This window comes from Aedes albopictus, chromosome 3 (genome assembly GCF_035046485.1).
Source record: "Aedes albopictus strain Foshan chromosome 3, AalbF5, whole genome shotgun sequence".
Classification (NCBI taxonomy): Eukaryota; Metazoa; Arthropoda; class Insecta; order Diptera; family Culicidae; genus Aedes; species Aedes albopictus.
In genome coordinates, this window is record NC_085138.1 from 227,280,421 (window position 1) to 227,303,938 (window position 23,518).

At 39.9% G+C, this 23,518-nt stretch overlaps 1 protein-coding gene across 1 annotated transcript in view; it reads right to left on the reverse strand.

The window, feature by feature from the left end:
• Positions 1-1,636: 1,636 nt before the first annotated feature.
• Positions 1,637-23,518, reverse strand: part of LOC109428789 (protein spitz-like) — a 223,965-nt gene continuing 202,083 nt past the window's right edge. Inside the window, exons 3-5 of the mRNA XM_019704636.3 lie at positions 8,104-8,275; positions 7,958-8,019; positions 1,637-7,883 (exon numbers count right to left, since the gene is read on the reverse strand). Of these exons, the coding sequence (XP_019560181.1) occupies positions 7,624-7,883; positions 7,958-8,019; positions 8,104-8,275 (494 nt within the window). The 3' untranslated portion in view covers positions 1,637-7,623. The remainder of the gene's footprint in view (positions 7,884-7,957; positions 8,020-8,103; positions 8,276-23,518) is intronic.

Genomic DNA, 23,518 nt, shown 5'->3' on the forward strand with positions numbered 1-23,518 from the left:
GGTATAAGCTAACTCATAATATCCCAGGTAACCACTAAGCATTTGAATAAGCCGTACAGCAGACCGTATTAAGCATTTGTACTGCTTGCTGCCCTACATAAGCAGTTCGAATGCATAGCTGCCTTGAATCAGCATAAGCTGTGCTATTCAAAAGCTTTCAGCTGTTAATAAGCATTTCAACTGCTTGAGGTGTTTTCATTGGGAAGTAATCAGAATGCTTTTCAACTGCTCTACAAATGCTAAGAGCAAAGAGTATGGGAGATATGTTATGCATTTGATAGCTCATGTTGTCTCTTTCTTACAGAATCTATGCCTCTGTTGACAAATTTGGACATCTGAGTTGCTTATTCGTTTTTCCCTTATTCATCCAAAAGCTCTGAACCAGGGATGCCATATATACAGATTTATCTGTATTATACAGATTTTTGAGCATCCGTACAGATTTCGTTTTATATGAAATACAGATTTTTAAGCTAGGGGAGCTATTTTATTTTTCTATGGGATACAGATTTTTCACCCAAATTTTGTATGGGATACAGATTTTTGGAAACAGCTATACAGATTTTTCAAAAAATCATCTGGCATCCCTGCTCTGAACCAAACATTGCTGCAGCTGGTTTGGATTGGGAACATTGCCATCGAGAAATTACCTAATGGTGTCGAAAAATGTGTACTAAATAGGTTTATCTTCGGCGGATTATAAGATTATGATCATCGAAAGAGGGAATCATATGTTATTGATGGAAGAGGGAATGAAAACGCTTTACACGCTGTGAAATGCCTCTTTCAAAACATGTTTTGGGTGTCGGAGCTGAAGCTGTTTTCCAACCATTCTTTATATTGCCGATAAAATTAGCGCACATCATTGGACCAACTGTGGCGTATCCTGGAGCGTGGAACAGCAGCTTGAACAGAAAACATAAATGAATAATCACCGGACCGTAAGTTCAAACCCCGATAACACTAAAACAAGCAAAAAAGTACCACATAAATCAGCTGGAGTGTGGAGGAAGCGAGATCGTCGAGAGAGCGAGAAGCTGGCGTAAATCTATTTTTGTTTTGTTTTGTTCGACGAGGCGTTACGCTTCTTTGACATTTTGATAGGACGTCCCTGAAGGTGTTGCACTCAGACAGCCCGTTATTTTGCCAAAACCTGCTGTTGGATAGCACTATAGGTGTATATACGGCCAATTAGCATTAAATGCCTTGTCATAAGGGCAACTATAATGCTGCAGGAATGCTATTTTAAATGCTTACTGGTTACTTGGGCTGTTAAGTTTTTCTCTGTTACACAAGCCTAACGTACTCATTTGCTTATTATGCCCATTATGCCCCTAATCCCCCTACCAGACATTAATGTCCAGCTTCTGGCTATTTTCTTATAATCCGTCACCTCCTGGCGCTTCTCGTCGAATCAACCGTTTCCAGGTCGTACAATCATTTCACGCGCTGCACTGCTCAATGATTCGTGGACAGATTCTCGAAAATCTAATCGATGTTTGATCCTCGGAAGTATCTCACATCAATGCATCAATGTAAATCAATGTAGAATGGAGACCTCATATTATTTGTAATAAATTGCAATATCGTGATGGACTAGGGACTTTCGGAAAGAAAACAAACAGTTTTTCTCGTATGCGTATTTAATAGTTAATGACCAACAAAACATGTTGATTAATTTTATTTAAAGCTCAAAATATACAAAATGTACTTTGTTCTATACAAATTAATATAATACATTATCCAATTAGTTTGGTACAAAATATTGCATTTCCTCCATGATCGCCGGTGTCGTAGATAAAAATTAAAAGCTCTTTATACAGAAGGAATGTGTTTTTAATACAAACCGAGTTGGATGGATTCAGCTCAGTGTAGATAGAAGAGAAACATAGAAAACGTAAAATAAAATAGTTGCTCAAGGATCTAGGATCGATCCTCGGGAATACTGTCAGTAAAAGACACCGGAAACCGTGAAAATAGCAGCAAATATTGGACGTTACAATCGATTAGCTCGCTCTCTCACGCTCATTGCCTCGCAATCATTCATAAACCCCTTTTCGACTCGTTGGAACCAGAACTTATCGGAAACAAGCAATTAAATAAAAGTATCTATCTACCATTAAAATATCAGCCTAATTTAAGAAGAAACCATAAATACCAAGACGTTCCGCGTGTCTGTCTTTCTCTGTATCTGTTCGGTTCCGAAAATATGGTATTTACACTTGGAGGATTTGTGATTACTTTCCATGCGGCGTCCGAGCTGGTCGCACATTCGATAGTTTATGAAGATGTGTATATAAATTAATTACTTCTGGGTGGTGATTTATCCACTTGCCTTCGCACTCTGCTTCTCTTGTGTCATCCTTCCGAACTACGTTTCGATTCTAGGTTAATTGATCATTATTGCAGCAGTGGTGTAAAATGTACAGGTAGTGTGGTGGCATTTCTTCATTTCGTTAAAGTCTGTTCAAGGTGAGTCGTGGTTTCGTTCGCTAGATCGAATTATGAAAAAAAAAAAATGTTTAATTGTGAATGGAAATCAGCCGATAATGCATTGGATTTAGTTTACTTCATTGGCAGACTGTCACACAGTCTTGCATTCGAAAATTCACATCAATAATTACTAGTTCAAGTGAATTCATGAGGTTTAACAATCTTGTTATTTTGTGGTCGATTATAATGGTTTGATTGTTGTTGTTCAGAAAAACGTGGTAGTGTTTAAACTTTTGGAACCGAATCGTTTGAACGCTGTTGTCGCAACCTCGCATGCCTCTAACACATTTGTTATGCTCGGTTTCATGGTCGGGTTTAATCGGGGATTAATTTAAAGGGTGATACGGTCAAAATTTGGTCACACAATTTGTTTCATAACTTGAGACTGCGTACACCAAAACAGCTGATTTTTGGACCAGTAATGGTACATTATATGTAGCTTATACCATAAACTTTTCATCAAAATCGGTCAACTATTTGCGGAGATATTGTGAATCCTGAAAACTGCAATTTTAAAATTTTGTACAAATAAGATTAAAAAATAAGAACACATTATTACTCTTTTATTTAAAGAGCCAGAATTACTGAACCAATTTCAAACAAAATTTTTCTGTATGTAAAGTATACATATCAAAATGTTGTGTAAAAATATCATTCAATTTGATCCAGCCATTACAAAGTTATATTTGTTTAGGTGGTCAAATTTTGTCAAATTTTGTCAAGTCAGGTCAAATTTTGGTCATACAATTTTTTTCAGAACTTTAGATTGCGTACACCAAAACAGCTGATTTTTGGATCAGTAATGGTACATTATATGTAGCTTGTACCATAAAATTTTCATCAAAATCGGTCTAGTATTTGCGGAGATATTGTTGAACCCTGAGATCTGCAATTTTAAAATTTTGTGCAAAGAGGATTCACACATTTTTACTGTTTTATTTATAGAGCCAGAGATACTTAACCGATTTCAATGAAAATTTTTCTGTATGTGTAGTATGCATATCAAAATGTAGTGTAAAAATTTCATTCAATTTGATCCAGCCGTTACAGAGTTATATTTGCTTAAGTGGCACCCGGTCAGTTTTTTTCATATTCAAACTGCTACAACTTTGAAAGTATTCATACAAAATGGCTCAAAATTTTACTAAGAACACATTTTCATAATAGTACTGTACTGTAAAATTTTGATAAAAATCGGAGCAGTATTGGTAGTTCTATAATCAAAATTGTGTTATACTGTCCTTAAATTTCCGAAAATTTACTATGGAGCGCCTTTGTACAAAATTTCAAAAAGGTAGGTCGATGGTTTTATCTATATGTCAACCAATACTCAATCGATTTTGATGAAAATTTTATGGTATAAGCTACATATAATGTAGCATTACTGGTCCAAAAATCAGCTGTTTTGGTGTACGCAGTCTGACGTTATGAAAAAAATTGTGTGACCAAATTTTGACCGTATCACCCTTTAACCCTAGTAAGATGTTGGGGTCATTATGAACCAGGTAGGCATGCTGAACGTACACTACGCCATCGCGGCGCGGAAAAACTAACATCTTAGGAGGGTGTAACCAGAGAAGTGTATTAATTGAAAAATCACCAAGTCCATTTGACTTGCTACAGACTATATGAAAAAATAGTACTAATTTGCCAGAAACACATTTCTAGATAAATGTTGCACCAATGTTAAATAAATTGTTACCCAAGTTGTTACCCGAAGTGAGGCCTACATGGTGGCTGAACTGGCAATGACCAAAGAGATTAGGGCGCGTTAGCGAACGTGCTACGATAATGTCTGCCAGGCAGCCAACATGAACGCTGGGGTGATGACTACAGAGTAGTCATAAAACCAAAACAAAGGGTGCGTCAACGCCCTCTGAGCACTCAAAGCGAGGTCTCTCAAGTTGAACAAGGCTCCGGGTCCAGATGGTATTCCAACAGTAGCTATAAAGGCGGTCATCGAAGTTAGCTATGAACTATTCAGAATGGCTATGCATATGTGCCTGGACAGAGGCAAATTTTTTAAGAGGGTGGAAAGATAAAGACTGGTTCTTCTGCCCACACCCGGGAAGCCTTCTGACGACCCGTCGGCATATAGACCTATCTGTATACTGGACACCGCCGGAAAATGTTTGGAGAGGCTCATTCTGCAGAGGCTTGCGGTTAAGCTGAGAAACCAGCCCTCGGATAACCAGTTCGGCTTCCCGAAGGCCCACTCGACGGTGTACGCTATTAAGGCTGTGGCCAAAATGGCCGAGATAGCGCTGGTCGTGAAGAATGCGTTCAGCAGCGTCAGCTGGGCCACCATCGAGTGCGCCATACACGACCTAGAAGTCCCGGCTAGCCTATGCCGAATACTGGAGAATAGGGTGCTAATCTATGACACCCAGGAAGATGAACCCTGCTACAACATCACCGCGGGGGTACCTCAGGGCTCCATCCTGGGCCCGGTCCTATGGAACGCGACGTACGATGGCGTATTGAGGCTCACACTTTCACCGGGCTTAAAGCTGGTTGGCTTTGCCGATGATATTACCCTCGTTGTATGGGCGAGCCACTTGAGGAAGAGGAGCTGTCAGCAACGTACGCGATAGGCTAAGTGGAAGACTGGATGAGGACGAGACAGCTGGTACTCGCATCATGCGGTGAACAACCGCAAGTCTGAACAGCAGGCAGGGGTCACCACGAGCGGGCGCACGATCAACTCCAAGCGTTTACTGAAGCAACTGACGGTCATGATCGATTACAAGTTGAAATTTGGTAGCCACGTGGAATATGCTTGCAAAAGGGCAAGCATGGCGATTATGGCATTATCGAAGAAGATGTCAAATAGCTCGGCAATAGTCTCGAGCAAGCGTTGATTGTTCACGTCAGTAGCGGCCTCCACACTACGGTACAGTGTTACTGCGTTGTCGTAAGCGCGAGTGGTTAACCGACCCGTGAGGCGACTCGAGAGTACCCACAGGCTGATGTTCCTTAGGGTGGTCAGCGCATACCGCACAGTCTCAATGGGCGCGATATGCGGACTAGCGGCCATGATGCCCATAGCACTAGTGATGACAGAGGACGAAGAGTGCTTCGAGCGACGCGGCATAGAGTGGCAGAAAGAATTGTATTCCTCCGGCAAGGGTAGATAGGCTCATACCGAGCGTGTCTAAATGGACGAACAAACACCATGGCGAGATGAACTTTTGCTTGACTCAACTTCTATCAGGCCAAGCGTGCTTTAGGAGGTATTTGCACAGACGCGGATACACAGGCTCCCCCGCATGTCCGGAGTGTAAAGACTGCGATGATACAGCGGAGCATGTGCTCTTTAAATGCCCATGCTTCGTGGAGCAAAGGTCGAGTATGCAAGAGATATGCGGTAGAGATATCACTCCGGACAACATTGTTGAAAGGATGTGTACGGGGGCAGACAAGTGGATCAAACATACGCGGTTAATCTACCAAGTACCTCTCAAGTTTCTTGGCTTGAGTTTCGTCTGAAAGCCGAAAGCAGAGGTAAACTAGAGGAATTGGCTATAGCATACAGATCGATATATCGATCATCACATGATTTTTATACGCAAACGCTCTCTGATTAATGTTTGACGTTCATCGCAATCTGCATCGCAGCAATACACTGTGGTAATTTTATTGTCCACCAGTACAGCACAATATTACGCGTGCGTCAATCCAGATGCTTAATATCCAGATGAGCAGTAGTATTCATCATTACCCAACAACCTTATCTAGCCCTCCCCAATGGTAATTATCTCGTTAACTGCAAGATAACCACGTGTACTTATGTAAAACAACATTGTGAAGTCTGTAGAGCGTTAATCACTACTGAGCCATTTTGAATAATGAACTGTTTAAACAAACTTTCAATGCATCTCTTACTCAAGAATTCATACCATTATAATCGAACATTAAACACGTTAAATCAAACTTGGATGGGCTATACTTATTCGACATCCGATTATCCGATTGATGGCAATCCTATAACCGTGTGATAGTCTGTATGTTTTTGTTTGTATGCAAATTCTTCACATTCGTTTGACAATTTTCATTTATTAGTTGAGATTTCTCAACGGTTTTCTTCTATGTTTTGCTGCCCTAAATGCTTCATTAGACGTGTCTGCTATTGGTGTATATTACACGTGTTCATCACATTGTTCCATATGGTCACCTGAATTTCTGGTGCCAAGAAAAAAAGAACAAGAGAATCACATCGAAATGAGAAGATGGCACTTTGTAGAAATGTTTTTAAAATTTTATGCAATCCGTTTTTTTCTAAATTGGCAAGATTTTTACAACTTATTTTCCTTCTTCCCATTCGAGAAATTAGTTACCAGACCTAGCTAAAATACAATCCGTCCGTCTCCAACTACATGACTTTCAAATAAAAAATTGTGGCGTGTGTTAAAAGATAATAATTTAGGCTCTACTATTTTCATAATTACAAATAAAATTATCACGAAATGGTTGTTTATCATTTTGGCCAAAACTTAAGTAGCTGAGGACGGTAGACTGTTGATTTTGTCGTATCTATTCGTGTGTAACGTTCAATCGACGGCGATTGAGAAATCGATCTGTTAGGCGGTCGCACTCTTCATCAACGAGTGCATGTCATTTATCTCTTTTTTATTACTTTAAAACATCGCGACATTATAAACAGTGTAAACTTTCAACCGACGGTTCTTTTTTGATTATTTCGTTCTTCGAATCACAAATGATCTATTCCTATAGGCACCTGTTGTTAATATCATTAATACAATGCACATGTATAAAAAAGTAACTGTAGTGTGTCTATAAAAACTGCAATCCGCCGCGTCTCTCTCCAAACATTCCAGTAGGCATTCATCCAAAAGTTGTATCCTGTGGGGCGATTTCTCGATTCATTCGTACGCAGCGATGTGTAAAATGTTGTTAGGATCATGGCAGTTTAGAGTTGCGTTAAAACACTCTCCGGATGAGGTCGACTATTGTCCCAACCGGATTAGCCTCTCGCGATCGATCGAGGTGTTCCCAGAGTGTCCTAAGAGCTCTCTAAGAAGGCAATTTGTCTTTTCATTCTTGTGTCTCCTGATGATGGCCAGCATTACTCCTCTCGATTGATGAGGAAGAATGTCTATCTCGCTTGATCTATCGACTCAACGATTCACTCAAAGGTATCGTTCGTAGATGGTGAGATCCAAATGGTCGCTTCGGTAGGTTCTCACTTCTCACCGTTCGAAGCACGCCGTCCACCGTGTCCACACCTCCGTTGGCGTTGGTTTCCAGTCTTTTCTTCTGCTGATGCTTGTGCACGCATATATAGCACCATACGATCACCGCCAGAACCAATGCGACAATGGCACCACTCGCTATACTTGCAGTCTCCAACATCACACGAGGCCGAGTTGCTGTAATTGAGGTGAAAATAAAGAACTGGTTAGTTTGCACCATCTCGTCAAGACAAAAACTACCAAACACTTACGTAAATAAGATCCGTCTAGATCTTTGTATTCACACCTAGGACCCATATACCCATCGGCGCATCTGAAAATATAGAAAAAAAAATAGTTGGGGAAATTTGTTCTCTCAGTTGATTGCTAATTGGCCGCGCACGTGAATTGAACTTACTCGCAATTGTACAGTAGCGAATCGCCGATCTTCACGGTGAAGCAGGTGGCTTCGTTGAGGCAATACCACGCCGCGTACGCCGGTGGACACTTGTATGTGTGGAATGTGATATTTGGTCTAGCCGTCGGACTGGGTGGTCGAGGTTTGGGGGTCGTCCGACTCGAACAAGCGTCTGAAAAGGAGGGAAAACGAAACAATCGTTGAATAATCGAACTATTTTTGAATGAAAGTGAAATAAATAAATCAATTGGAATGTTTACAATTGGTACAAATATTTGTAATCAGTAAAACTGTCGAGCCAGGGCTCGTGGAGCAGTTGGCCACACCTTCGCTTCATAAGCGGATGGTCATGGGTTTGATACTCAGCACCAGTACTTTTACATCAGTTGCTTTTCACAACACAAGGTTCTATGGATGTTTTAAAGGGGTTTCGAGCAGTATCAAGTAGCTTCAAATAGGTTCAGATGAGTTTCAGAGGGTTTTCTGCGGGTTTCGGTGAATTTCAGGGCGCAAGAAGTTCCAGAGGGGTTCCAGGCGTTTTTAAACGATTCAGGGGTTTTTGGTAGGCTAAAATATTACCAACACATAAAACATAAATATTTTCCTTAAAAAATCACAAATTGCCATTGAATGAATAGGGATGGAATCCAAATAAAATGAAAAAAAAACAGCCAGAATCTGCACAAACTGAACATTACTTACACTAAACAACGGACAACACATTTTTCGTTTGACGGGAAGTTTTCTCCGACTGGAGTGGGCATCAAACCCACACCTCGTGGCTTGCAATGCACCAGAACGTCTGGCTTCGCTAACCGCACGATCACGAAGCCCACCAAACCCTATCAACAATAGTTCCTAAACAGGCAACATTTGATGGGAATTTATATATGAATCAGTGACTATAACAGGCAGAGATGACAGCAACCGCAAAAGAGAAACGCTACAAGAATCGGCAGCTGAAATGCGCAGCAAAGCATGGGTCGGAATAATATGTGGAGATTTTATGCTACAGTCAGTGATGCGCGGAGTAATACTGCGGCAGTGGCCCATGTGCAATTAAATAGGAAGAAAGTTTGCTGGCTGACTAAAAAGTTGTGGCAGCCAGGTGGAAGTAATACTCTTATAAGATTTGTTGAACTGTACAAACTTGGTTCGTGGCTGCAGTCCTCAATTCTCGGCGGCTTCCCACATTTGCACCTGCCCCGGGTGAATCTTTTTCGACCGCAGTTTCTTGTGGAGCCCACGGTAGACCCGACTTCCACTGATAATGCGCTATCGTATTCCACGGGTAACATCGTTGTCTGCCGGTTAATAAGGATCCAATGTAGACGAAGTGCTCCTCCATCTCTAGAATATCCCCGTCTATCGCACTACTGCTGTCAACGTTAGTCCGACCTTTACCAGTTCAAGTTTCAGACATGAGAACAGTTCTGCCATTGTTCCAAATGTTCTAGCAATAATATCCATGAAACCCCAAAACACGCTCAGGACGAAAGATTTCCGGCCCTAACTTCCAAGAGAACAAGGATATCACTTTATTGGCAGCAGGAGGAGAACGTGCCTATGGGGCCGATCTTCTGATTATTGGCAGCATCAGAATTGTGATCGCTCGGAAGTTCTCACAGTCCAACTTGTCACCCTTCTTGAAGATTTCGATCTCTCAGATCCAGACTATTAGCCGGTGTATGCAGGTGGCCAACTTTTCCGGGATCATCTTGAAGAGTTCAGCTCTGATACTATGCTTACCCACTGACTTATTCTACTCGAGCTATTGGATAGCATCCTTAACTTCCCTTGACGCCGGAGTTGACAACGGCTCGTTGTTACTTCCTGCTGAACTGACAATTTTTCCACTGCCTTGGTCCTCCATGTCTGCGTTCCCCGCATCATTCAGGTGTTCTTCGTAGTTCTGCTTCCACCTTTCTCTCGCTTCACATCTGTCCGTCAAGATGATTCCGTCCTTATCCCTGCACATTTCAGCTCACGACACGAAGCCTTCGCGGAATGCGTTCAAAAGTACTTTCCGTGTTTCCTGTGAACGGCACAACAGTTCAATTTGTTTGCGCTCCACTTCTTCCTTTTTTTTCGAAAGAGGTGGGTCTGCTGCTTCGGATTTTTTTTATTTCGTTCCACGTTCTGTTGAGTAACGTGCTGCAGCATGACCGCAATCTCTGCGTTTTTCTCTTCCAAATTCTCTCTACTCTCATCATCGAACCAATCGTTCCTTCGACTCCGTTCCACATACGCAACGTTGGTCGCAGCTGCATTGTTGGTGGCTGTTTTTATCGTCCTCGAGAGCAGTCCTCGAGTGGGGCTGCATTGAGCTCGCCCTCGTTCGGCAACGTTGCCTAGAGATTCTGCACGTATGCGGTGGCGACACCCGGTTGCTTCAGTCGCTCCAGATTATACCGAGGCGGCCGTCAACTTGAGCGTTTGCGTCTCCTATGATGATCATGACGTCGTTTTTTTTAGCAGACATCGTACTCGCATTCGAACTGCGTGTTGAATCTGTTCTTGTCACCAGTGCTTCCGGAGTGTGGGATGTGCACGTTTACTATGCTAAAGTTGAAGAACCGGCCCTTGATCTCAACTTGCACATTCTTTTGTTGATCGGGCACCAACCTGTCCTGCCCAACACACCTTCTGCAGCGCTTACAATACTGAATCCGCGGTCCTTCAGTATATCTGGAAGTATGCGGGCGGTGCAGTTCCACGTACCCAGCGTCCAATCGTAAGTCCTTATTATTCGTTAGGTCGTTGCCGTTGGTCGCGGTTTATATTCTCTTGTCAGCTCACAGGGCCTAACACCAAATCCCGTTTTACAGTTCACAGAGATCCAGTAAGTTTGCCGAAGCAAACCACGTCGGTGTCAGAATATGACCAAAGTTCCCACCGGGGTTATCGGGTCTGCCCTGAGATTGCTCGTACCCTGGTACCACGTGGAGGTAGGGGTCGTAGTTGCATTGCAAGATGCTAAAGAACCTTAGAAGAGGTCTAAATCACATTGTCAGCCTTTACCGTGGGTTAACCGTGTTTAGGGATTATATTGTTGACATAGAACGGTGAGAATGCTCTCTGAACACAAAGCAGACTTCACTTTAATTGAGATGTAGTAACAGGAAAATCATCAAGGTACCTTTTTATTGAATTCCTTTCTCAGTTCTCAATAGCTTGAACTCTGTCTGAGCCAGAATCTGCGTAGCAATACCAGTGTGTAAAACCATTGAACCTTTTCCGTTATGGTTCAGGTCATTTTTCTACGACGATTGCCTCGCAAAGAAAAGCTTCGTTACATTGACTGTTTCACGTTTTCCGATCGCAGGTGCAACACTAGGAGCCGCGGCCTGGCCAACCTCCAACCAAACTTATTTTTAAGGAAGTTTATTAGCGGCATCGGTGTTATTGTACCCATTCAAACGTGTATGGCGGACGGCGCAGTAGTTAATTTGTGTACAAGGCTCGCTTCTCTCGGGCCGATAGGAAGCAAGCAGCAATGCTTTTCTTTTTATACCGCCAGGGGAAACCCCGATTGGCTGAACAAGTGATAAAATTTGGTTTTCATGGACTATTGCACTCTTCGAGTCGATGGGAAGGCCTAAAGGCTGATTGTCCGTCGTGTGCCAACTCCAGCCAAACGAGGCAAACCAAAAAAGCAATGAGGCAAATCGACGTCGGCGTCGTCACTGGCACTGGCTGGTTGGTTGGTATTACAGGTTGAGCAAATTCATGTTTATAACGGGCGAGCAGACCAAAGGTTGTGGTTGGCAGGCAAAGCACACTCGCGGGAGGGAACTTGCACACTTTTCAAAGGCAAGGGTTATTCCGGAGCGTGAACGATTCGGTTCTCCCCCGAAATAATGCTAATCCGCTTGGGCGTAGGTTATTGCAGTTGTGAAGCCCCGGCATATGTGAGCGATATGTAAAACTGATTGCATTTTTATTTTAACAAGCATATTACCTCACACCTGAACACATAAATCAAACGGCAGTACAATTTTCTCAATTGATGCCCGTTACTTGTAGAATAATACATTTGGTGGAACTATGATGTGTGCATATTTTATTTCCAAATTGAGTTCAATTATGATCGTATAGGGCAGATATAAATGCAATAAAAATGCTTTGGCATTATTCGAACTCTTGCCCAAGCAACACACATGTTATATATTAGTTACGACAGCGCAAGTTTTGGTTGTATAGAAGTTAATTTGACGTTATTCCAACACAATGTTAGAATTACGTAAAATTAACTTCTATACAACCAAAACTTGCGCTGTCGTAACTCTAATATAACATGTGTGTTGCTTGGGTGCTTCAGATAGGATTGCTTTATTTTCTGATCAATTTCACGTACATTTATTGTTCTGCTACCAATTGAGATTAAAAAGTTGTTATTGTTATTAAAAGGTTAAATATCTAAAAATAGTATTTAAACCAACACAAAAAACTCAACAAAATCCAAAATATAAAATACAATGTATATAATACCTATTATGTTATCGCTCAAACCTTAATAGATGATCCATATCAGGCATGTGATTTCAACTGTTATTTGAAGCACCCACATTCGTGAATAACAGCTTACCTACTGCCTTCTCCGACAATTCCGTCATCGACAGTAATATTGCTGACATGGCGCCTCAAGCGGCACGATGTACGCCAGCCGGCTGATTGATAAGATAACATTCCATACCCTTCCTAATCTTCAAGGTACTTCCCTAGATCCGACAAGTGTATGGTAAAATTCTACACATGTGTCCAGTAGTTATTTCATTGTAATTTGATGTTTTTAACTAATTGAGTTAACTCTGAAATATTTTGTCTACTCTATGTTAACCCTGCTAGACACTCGCTTGGTCAGGAATGCGAAATGGAGGGATAGGAATGCAAACCATTCCGTGATATCATATCGCTTTCCGGTTTCCGGCATCCGTTGAACGTCCAATAAATGGCAAATCAATCACACCTTATCGTGCGCGATAACAACAAATCAAAGTCTATAATGTATCAACAACCGATAGGATTTTGCCAGATATGTATAAAATAAGTTTTATGCAAACACTTCATATCTTTGTATTGAAACAGTGGGGACCCGAATTTGTCAGCATTGCCATTTTATAATCAATATTAACTCAGTTGATGCCTTTCGGCGTCATATAAAAATTACGCAATGAACAAATCTTGTGTAACTTTTGAAAACGGCCAAACTTTTTTTGCAAACTAACACATTTATGCCGTTTTAGCGTCCAACTCTTAGCCAATGTTTTGATTCAATGTCGTTTTCAATTGCGGAAAGATTATCGCTCTCTTTCCTTGGCGTAACGTACCAACTGGGACCCCAAGTAACACAACATGTCTTATAGGAATTATTTCGATTCCAGTATGACCAGTTACAAAGTTTTGGTTTGAATCAATAAAACCGATTTTCAGACTGATATACGACTGAAAAAGCGCAGAAGGTGGAGCCTGCGCAATATCTTTGTGATGTCATATTCATGTTCTATATGAATCTGAGCACACTTAATTATGTTTCTTAGCATGTTTTCCATTATATACATATTTTCAACAAATTCTAGAAAATAGTGCCTTGGTAATCAAGATGTTTTATTATTGTAAATAATTAAGTTTCAAAATGTCAATAATAAAAATCGACAACTGCGGAAATCGACATGCATCATTAATTCTACCAAGCCAATTTAACACTAAATTGCCATACTGTGATCATAAATTTTAATGCCAATCATTTTTTTACGGTGAAATAGACTATTGTAACCCGATAAAATTATGGCGCCTTATAAATCACTATTTTTTGAAGAATTTTTCATCAAAATAAATAAATAGTATTCATCTTATATTAGCACAAAAACTCAAACATGCTTTATTTTCCTCAAGAATTTGTCAAGTTTATGCATACATATCACAAATTATTGAAACATAATAGAATATTTGATAAATATTTAACAATTTGGAAATAAAATTTAATGGCACTCTGTGACATAGCATGATACATGTTTTGAGATATGATTCAAAATTGTCTTGATATTGTTTTTGTGGATAATTTTGTTGTGGTTGTTGCTGGTTCTCATGTTTGGTTTGGTATTTAAACGGTTTGATATCTGTCACGATTTGAAAAGTCAACAAATATCAAGTATCAAATAATTATCACAGTTTATACATTGAAGCGGCTCAAAGAGCATTATTATGCCCGGTAAAATCGGCCCTTATAGCTAATCATATATTTTGTGGTAACATATATTCCTCCATTTTTTTTATATCGGTATTCATAACTAAGATTCTGTTAGGAGTATATTTTTTACGTAGGTAATAAAAATCGATTCTACATTTCTATGATCGGTAGTGTAGCGTATCCCTGTTCAAAAAAATTAATTAGCTTTATGTTACACATGTTTCCTATCATACTGCAGAAAACCAAAATTTTACTAATTATAAACATACGAAACATACTATGTTTTGTCTAAATATGATTGAAAACAAGTCTTAAACAAGAAACTGCAAATGATACTCTAATATGACATATAGAACATACTGAGCATGTATGGTAACAAAGTGTACATAAATAGAACATATCCAACATAATCGAAAACAACATGCAAGGTTTGTTTGAGAAAACAAAATATATTCTTTAAAAAGACTTCTAAATAGAAGATCACTGTGCATAAGTTTTAGGTATCATGAAAACGACATATCCATGACATAATATGTTTCGAGAAACTTCATAACAACTGCTGTAGGACAAAGTAAATATTTTGCTATTTCGGATTATGTTTTCGGTGTTACTTGGGACGTATCCTGCTCCTCAGTTTAGTATTGTATGAGAATTTATACAATTATTAACTGAGAGCCCCCACTGGTAATGGCTATTTTGCATACGTATCGTGTGCTAGTCATGAAGGTATTTTAAACACAAGGTAGTTAAGGAAATTTCTATTATGAAACGTGTCTGGTAAACCAGGAATCGAACCCGCCATCCTCAACATGGTTTTTCTGATGGCACGTGTGCTTTCCACATCGTCTTAATGGGCTTAAAGACTGCTCTTTTTATTTCCTCTAAAACAGAACAAGCAATAAATGCTGCCTGTTGTTGTGGTCACAAGCCTACAAATTTTCTTCTTCCTTCCGACATCTCTGGTATTTCTCCAAATTTATTTATTGGGATTATTCCAGAAGTTTATTATGAGATTTATGTTGTAGATTTCCTGCTTGGATTGGCTTCAGGAATTGCTGTCCTAATTCTTCCAATCCTAAAGGCATTCGAGGTGAGAATGCTTCAGAAATTTTTGCTGCCATTCCTTCAAGAATTTTTGCTTCGTTTCTTGTAGGTATTTTTTCTGGTGCTTCTCCAAGAATTCCGCCAGAAATTCTTCCAGGAATTCTTCCGGTCCATTCCGATCCATTCAGGTGTTTCTCGTTATGATTTTTCCTGTGATTCCTCCAGAAGCTTTTCTTGAGATTATTTCAGGAGATCCTGCTAGGATTCCTCCAAAAGGCGAAATTGTACGTAGGGGCAATTCAAGCTTTGTGGATATTATCAAACAAAATATAAGTGATTCAGTGGAACGGATAATAGAAAAAATGAATAGCGATCGTCACGATTTTCTATCAATTGCATCAGCGTCAGGTGACTTTCCGTCAGAAGTCATCATGGAAATTATGGACGAAGTTAAAACGTTGTCCGTAGGATTTTCCAAATTTAATGATGCAAATTCGAAGGATGTTTTAAACATCTCATCGGATTCACCAGACAGTTTGGCTAATGAGCTAAATCGCGATCCAACTTTTGTAAAGAGCTCACCCAAAGCCCAATCAGGATGGCGAACCTTAGGATCTAAAACAATCTGGAGAAATGACTGGACTGACTATGATGAACGGAAGCAACGTCGTAAACTACAGCAAAAAGCTGCCGATAAAGCAAAGAATAGAAGAAAAATGTTAAAAAATCGCCAAAGGAAAATGGCAACAAGCAACAATGAATCACCGCCAAGCTATTTTCATAACTATAATCATGACGACAGACATCGAAGCAATATTGACGATGACACCACTAGACTTCGCCCGTCCCGCCACAATAGTAACAGGAGCACAAAAAACCATTCCCGCCATAATGATGCGCAAACTCTTCCACTGGATAAGGACCTGCTAGCAGCAGCGAAAGTAGCATTCTCAAAGCCACCTGCGGCGCACCGAGGCGTAAAGTTCCATAGAGGTGAGATCTTAAATCCGATTCGTGCAGACTGCCAACTCCCGCAAACGAGTTCTTCTACTAGCTGTAATAGGACATTAGGCCCGGCGATGCGGAATTCTTTCAGTAATCATTGCTCATCGTGTTCCTGTCAACAATCGAGTTTTTGAATAATTTGACGCTAGAGACAGAATGTTGTCAGATATCTTCAGGTATTAACGCAATCAATAATGACAATCTTTCAAAAACTTCTTCTCAATCTCATACCAATGAAATTCTAATATACTAGGGGGATTCACTTAACAGCGTAAACTGATTAAACTGAATAAACGTCGCTATCACCAAGGCAATCTTTGATTATTTCATTCGCAAAATCATGACACATTTCAAATAAGCAGCAAATCATGGCTTAAGCAGCATTTTAATCTATTTAGTGAGTACCCTTACTGTCAAAATTTTAATCGTATGAGAAGCTCGTTGAAAATCAAGCAGATTCATAAAAATTTATTAAGTTCATCTTTTTCAGTTGTTCTCGGTACTGAAACAAGTTGGGATGAAGGCATAAAAAGTGAAGAAGTTTTTGGAAGTGATTTTAATGTTTTTCGAGACGACCGCAATTTACAATTGTCACAAAGAAAGTCAGGAGGTGGAGTTGTTATTTCGGTGTCCTCTAAATTCAACTCGGAATTGATAAACTCATCGAAAGTTAAGGAGTTTGAACATGTTTGGGTTAAAACTTGTATTGCGGGTGAAACACATGTATTTGCATCAGTTTATTTTCCTCCAGATTTTGCAAATAAAACGGCATATGAAGTCTTTTTCGCTAACGCTGACGAAATTTTATCACAGCTACCCCCAGAAATAAAACTCCACATATACGGTGATTTTAATCAACACAATGCTGATTTTATACCAGACATAGACAACGAAGGTATTTTGTTACCAGTTGTTGGGGACAACGAAACATTACAATTTGTGTTCGACAAAATTGCCATTATGGGATTAAATCAAATAAATAATGTAAAAAATCAACAAAATTGTTACCTGGATTTATTATTGACCAATGTTAACGAGGATTTCTGCGTTAATGCACGTGTTTCTCCTCTATGGAAAAATGAAGCATTTCATACTGCCATAGAATATTCTCTATTCGTCCACAACATTCCGAGATCTAATGACTATGAATATGAGGAAGTATTCGAATACCATAAAGCAAACTATGACAACATAAAGCATAAATTAAATGTGGTAGACTGGCAATCAATCTTGAAAAGTGAAGATAATATTGAAAATGCGGTTGGTACCTTCTATAAAATATTATATGAAATAATCGACAAAGAAGTTCCTACTAAAATAAAAAGGCGTCATGGAAATTTTCAACATCCAGTCTGGTTCAACAAAAATATCATAAATTTAAGAAACCGGAAGCAAAAAGCTCACAAAATGTATAAGAAGAATAACACTGATGAAAATCTACAAAAATATTTGGAAATATGTGACCAATTAAATACAGCCATCAGTATAACACTCGAAGAGTATAATGCGAAAACTGAGAACGAAATCAAGTCTTGTCCAAAAAATTTCTTCAATTATGTTAAGACTAAATCAAAATCAAGTAATTTCCCCTCAAAAATGATATTAGATGAAAAAACGGCTGAAACCTCTAAGGAGATTTGCGATCTCTTCGCTATATTTTTCCAAGATATCTATACGACTTTCTCCGAGAATGATCGTGATCTAGAATATTTTTCATTCATGCCCTCATTTTCAAGAGATGTTCATGTAAGTTATATCAATGTGGAGGACGTTTTAACAGGTTTAAAAAGTTTGGACGCTTCAAAAGGATCAGGACCGGACGGAATTCCCCCAGTATTTATGAAAACTCTTGCAATTGAGTTGACATCTCCTCTATTTTGGCTATTTAACATGTCCCTTGAATTATCTGCATTTCCCAGTATTTGGAAAAACTCATTTTTAATCCCTATATACAAATCGGGACATACAGAAATTACCGTGGAATTGCAATTATTTCTTGTATCCCAAAACTGTTTGAATCCATTGTTAATAAAAAAATGTTTAATCAAGTGAAAAACAGAATAACGAATTCTCAACACGGGTTTTTCAAGGGCCGCTCAACTGCAACTAACCTGCTAGAGTTTGTAAATTTCACAGTAAATGCTATGGACCACGGCAATTATGTGGAGGCTCTATATACTGATTTTAGTAAAGCTTTTGACCGCATAGATATCCCTTTATTGCTGTTCAAACTCTCGAAAATAGGAATTGATGATAAACTGCTTTATTGGATTCAATCATATTTAAAAAATAGACAACAAACAGTACGTTTCGAAGGTAGCAAATCTCAACCCATTAATGTAACGTCTGGTGTCCCCCAGGGTTCACATTTAGGTCCTCTTCTTTTCATTTTATATGTGAACGACGCATATTATATATTCAAGCATTCAAAGATATTAATTTATGCAGATGATATGAAGATTTTCATGGAAATCAAAAGTGAAGAAGACACTAGTATATATCTAAACGAAATACGTTTGTTCTACATATGGTGTAATAAAAGTTTGCTTCAGTTAAACGTTAAAAAATGTAATTCTATCACCTTTAGTAGAAAAAGGAACCAGCATATAACTAGTGTGACTAGGGGATCAAATCGTTGAACGATGTGAAAGAGTTAGAGACTTAGGTGTGATCTTAGATACTAAAATGAGTTTTATCGATCATTACAATACAATAATTCATAAAGCTACCAACATGCTGGGGTTCATAAAGCGATTTAGTATCAGCTTTAACGATCCATACACTATCAAAACATTGTACATTTCTTATGTGAGATCGATTCTTGAATATTGTAGTATTGTTTGGTCCCCATTTATGAAAACTCATGAAGAACGCATAGAATCGGTGCAGAAGAAATTTTTGCTATTTGCTCTACGTAAACTGAGATGGACAACTTTTCCACTTCCTTCTTATGAATCACGTTGTATGCTAATAAACATACAAACTTTAAAGGAACGTCGTGAATATGCTATGATAACATTTGTAAATGACATTGTTTCGCAACGTGTAGATTGCAGCAATCTGCTATTCTGTTTTAATTTTTATACTCCGACTCGACAATTAAGAAATCGAAACATATTTGCGATCAGTCATCATCGTACAAATTATGCGAAATTCAGCCCAATCAATAGAATGATGTTAATTTATAATAAGCATTACGAATCTATCGACTTGACCATGTCTCGCGTAAAGTTAAAACAATATTTCAACTCTGTACGATACAATAGAATATAGAACAAATTGTGTATGTATGTAGTCTACAAACGGTTGACGAAATAAATAAATAAATAAATAAATAAATAAATAAAAGAGGTTTCTCTAAGAATTTCTCCACTATTTCCTCCCAGAATTGCTACGTGGATTTATCCTGGGATTATCCTAGGGATTCTTTCAAAAAATCCTGCTGGGATTTTTCCACATATATCTGCTTTAATTAATCCAGGAACTTATGTTGGAGTTCCTCCAAGAATTTTTCTGGAAAAAAGTACCCTCTCAGATATTTCTTAAAAGTTGTTCAGCATTCCTTGTTGTGCGCTTCAACGAGTCGGTCGACAGGTTCCCGATCTCTCCACACGGCACTTGTTGTAATTAAATAAAGATCTTTTTGCCCCACCGCCCGCGTGGGTTTTTGATCGACACAAAAGTTTTCGCGTGTTTATCTCTTGTGCATCAAAGTGCTTAGGTGGAAAAGCGCCCTCGAAGGGAGCGAACCGGGTGGACAAGATCCACCAGGTATCGTACCACCATCCGAAAAATCGCCACCAACAACGTCATCGGTGATCGATTCGATATCCACGGCCGGCATCAACAAAGCAGCAGACGTTTGCTGGCTACCTACGGCTCAGCTGCAGCAGTTTACGGCTAAGTAGCAAATTTCTATTATACTCGCATTCAATTGCCTCCGCTTCCCCGATCTGATATTGAAAAGGTTGTTTTTTTTTTTGCACCGCTTTTGTCTCTCTCCCGTTGGGGTTCTGACTCAAAGCATTAGGGTAAGATTGGAAATTGCTGTCGGATAAAACTTAAGGTTTTTTTTCCTTGCTTTTTTTTCGTTGAATACCCGTGAGAATAAATAAATATAATTTTTGCTAGTATTTAGGAACCGTACTGAGTGCGGTAGATAATTTTTTTTTTCTTCCCTTTTCTGTTATTTTTTTTTTCTTGTTTTGATATCGGCGATAAAATCTTCCCACATGGACGTTTCAAATGGAGGCGAAACGCCTCCCAATGATATCATTGCTCGTACGCGGTTTTATCAGCCATCTTCGCCTGGGCCTTGGGTTGTCTATTTCCGGCGCAAAAACAAACCTTTGAATGTACTCTCAATCTCTCGAGATCTGACGCGTAAGTATCCTGGGACTGTTATTCACCAAGTGAAACAGACCAAGCTGCGTGTAACTGCACCTAGTTACAAAGCAGCAAATGAAATTGCTCAGCACGAAGCGTTTAGCTGTGAATATACGATCTATGTGCCGGCACGAGAAGTAGAGGTGGAGGGGAAGATCCTCGACGAAATGCTGACGTGCGAGGACATCAAGAGCGGATTCGGACGCTTTAAGAATAGATCTATCCCCGATGTGGCAATCCTAGATTGCAAGCGGCTGTCTAAGGCTTCCATGGAAGGGAGTGAGAAAGTGTACTCGCCATCAGCGTTTTTTCGAGTGACTTTCCCAGGTTCCGTCCTCCCAGAATTTGTAGTCATTGATGGTGCTTTTTACCCAGTGCGTCTTTTTAGGCCGAAGGTATTCAATTGTACCAAATGCAAGCAGTTTGGTCACAGTGATAGCTATTGCGACAACAAGCCTCGTTGTGGCAAATGCAACCAGGCTCATTTAGAGGACACTTGCGCACAGGAAGCTGAAAAGTGTAGCTACTGTGGCGGAGATCCACATGACTTGCAAAATTGCCCGGCTTATAAAAGACGCATTCAAAATGAGAGTCGCTCTATCATAAGGCGCTCCAAACAGACATATGCGGAGATGGTGAAATCTTTTAAAACACCAATATCCGTGTCTGAATCAGCTGTCCCAGTTGAAAATCCCTTTCACGAGTTGTCTTCTGATGATCAGGACGATGACGAAACTGATGAGGGTGGATCTTCTTCGGAGGTACACGCACCTGGAAAAAGGAAGTCATCATCTTCCCCAGGATTGCGCCGAAAGGTTTTTTTGAAATCTTCCCTCAAAAGTTTGCCTAATATGAAAGGAGGCGGAGTAAATTTAAAAACTCCGAACAAACAGGCCCCTGATTACTCAGTTCCATGCTGCAGTAAAGACCTAGTGAATCCGCCTCCAACTGTTAAGTATACTTCAAAAAGAAGCATTCGACAAAGTAGCAAAAAAAGGCTACAAAAGCTCCTCGAACTTCAACTAAACCCCCTAAGCCCAAACGAGGACTGCTTACTTTCAGGGTTCTTGTGGATCGCTTATATCATGCCCTTGGCCTTCTGGACACTCTTCGAGGCATTCTAGATATTTTTATACCAACAGTAGAAGAATATCTTCGGAATTTGACACAATCATGGCCCCTTCTTGCTTCGATCATATCATTCGATGGATAATTCATCAAAAGAGGTGCAAGATATGATCACTGTGCTACAGTGGAACTGTCATAGTTTAAAACCTAAATTAGACCTGTTTAAATTTTTAATTCACGACTCAGATTGTGATATATTTGCCCTTTGTGAAACATGGCTTTCTTCTGAAGATGAACTCAACTTCCACGATTTTAACATTATACGCCAGGATCGAGATGACCATTATGGAGGAGTTCTTTTGGGGATCAAAAAGACTTACTCCTTTTACAGAATACCAATTCCGACTCATCCTGGAGTAGAAATTGTCGCTTGCCAAATAAACGCAAAGGGTGAAGATCTTTGCGTAGCTTCCGTTTACATTCCTCCAGGTATTTCAATTAACCGCCGTCATCTTTGGAATGCAGTTTCTGCACTATCACATCCAGTTTTAATTCTGGGTGATATAAACTCACATGGTACTGGGTGGGGCGAACCATATGACGATCGTAGAGCGGCTATTTTCTATGATTTGTGCGACGATTTCACTTTGAACGTTTTGAATACAGGTGAAGTGACACGCATTGCATCCGACGGTAAAGAAAGTCGGCTTGACCTTTCTCTGGGATCAAGTTCACTATCATTCGATTGCTCGTGGAAGGTGATCGAAGATCCTCATGGTAGTGATCACTTGCCCATAATAACCACCATTAAACATAATTGCGAAAGGTCAGACGAACCAACTCAGGTTCCTTTTGACCTCACCAGGAATATCGATTGGCAAAAGTATGCAGAAGCGGTATCTTTTGGAGTTGAATCATCCAATCCTCTCCCACCTTTGGATGAGTATCGATTCCTGTCTGAACTGATTTACAGGAGTGCATTAGAATCACAAAAACGACGTGTTCCAAGTGCAACCTTCAGAAGAAGACCAGCCACACTAGGCTGGGATGATGATTGCACCCAGTTGTATCTTAAAAAATCTGATGCTTTCAAAGCTTTTCGTAGGCATGGTACTTCAGATCTTTTTCAAGAGTATGCTAAGCTCGAAAGACAGCTGAAGAACCTGCTGAAAGCGAAAAAGCGTAGTTTTTGGCGACACTTCATTGAGGGTCTCTCAAGAGAAACTTCGATGACAACGCTTTGGAGAGTGGCTCGCAACATGCGAAACCGCTCATCCTCTAATGAGAGTGATGAATACTCCAATCGCTGGATATTCAACTTCGCGAAAAAAGTCTGCCCAGACTCGGTCCCAGCTGAACCGCTCTCTTGGGAAACTTCCTCAGGAGACGGCTCTCTGGACAGACCATTCTCCATGCTGGAGTTCTCTATAGCTCTTCTTTCTTCAAACAATTCTGCTCCGGGACGCGATATGATAAAGTTCAATCTTCTAAAGAATCTTCCAGATGTCGCGAAAAGACGATTACTGGACCTGTTCAACTCGTTCATGGAGGACAACATCGTTCCGCATGAATGGAGACAGGTCAAAGTAATAGCTATTCAAAAGCCTGGTAAACCAGCGTCTGATCATAATTCATACCGCCCAATTGCTATGTTATCATGTTTAAGGAAATTGTTGGAAAAAATGATCCTATCGCGACTCGACCATTGGGTTGAATCGAATA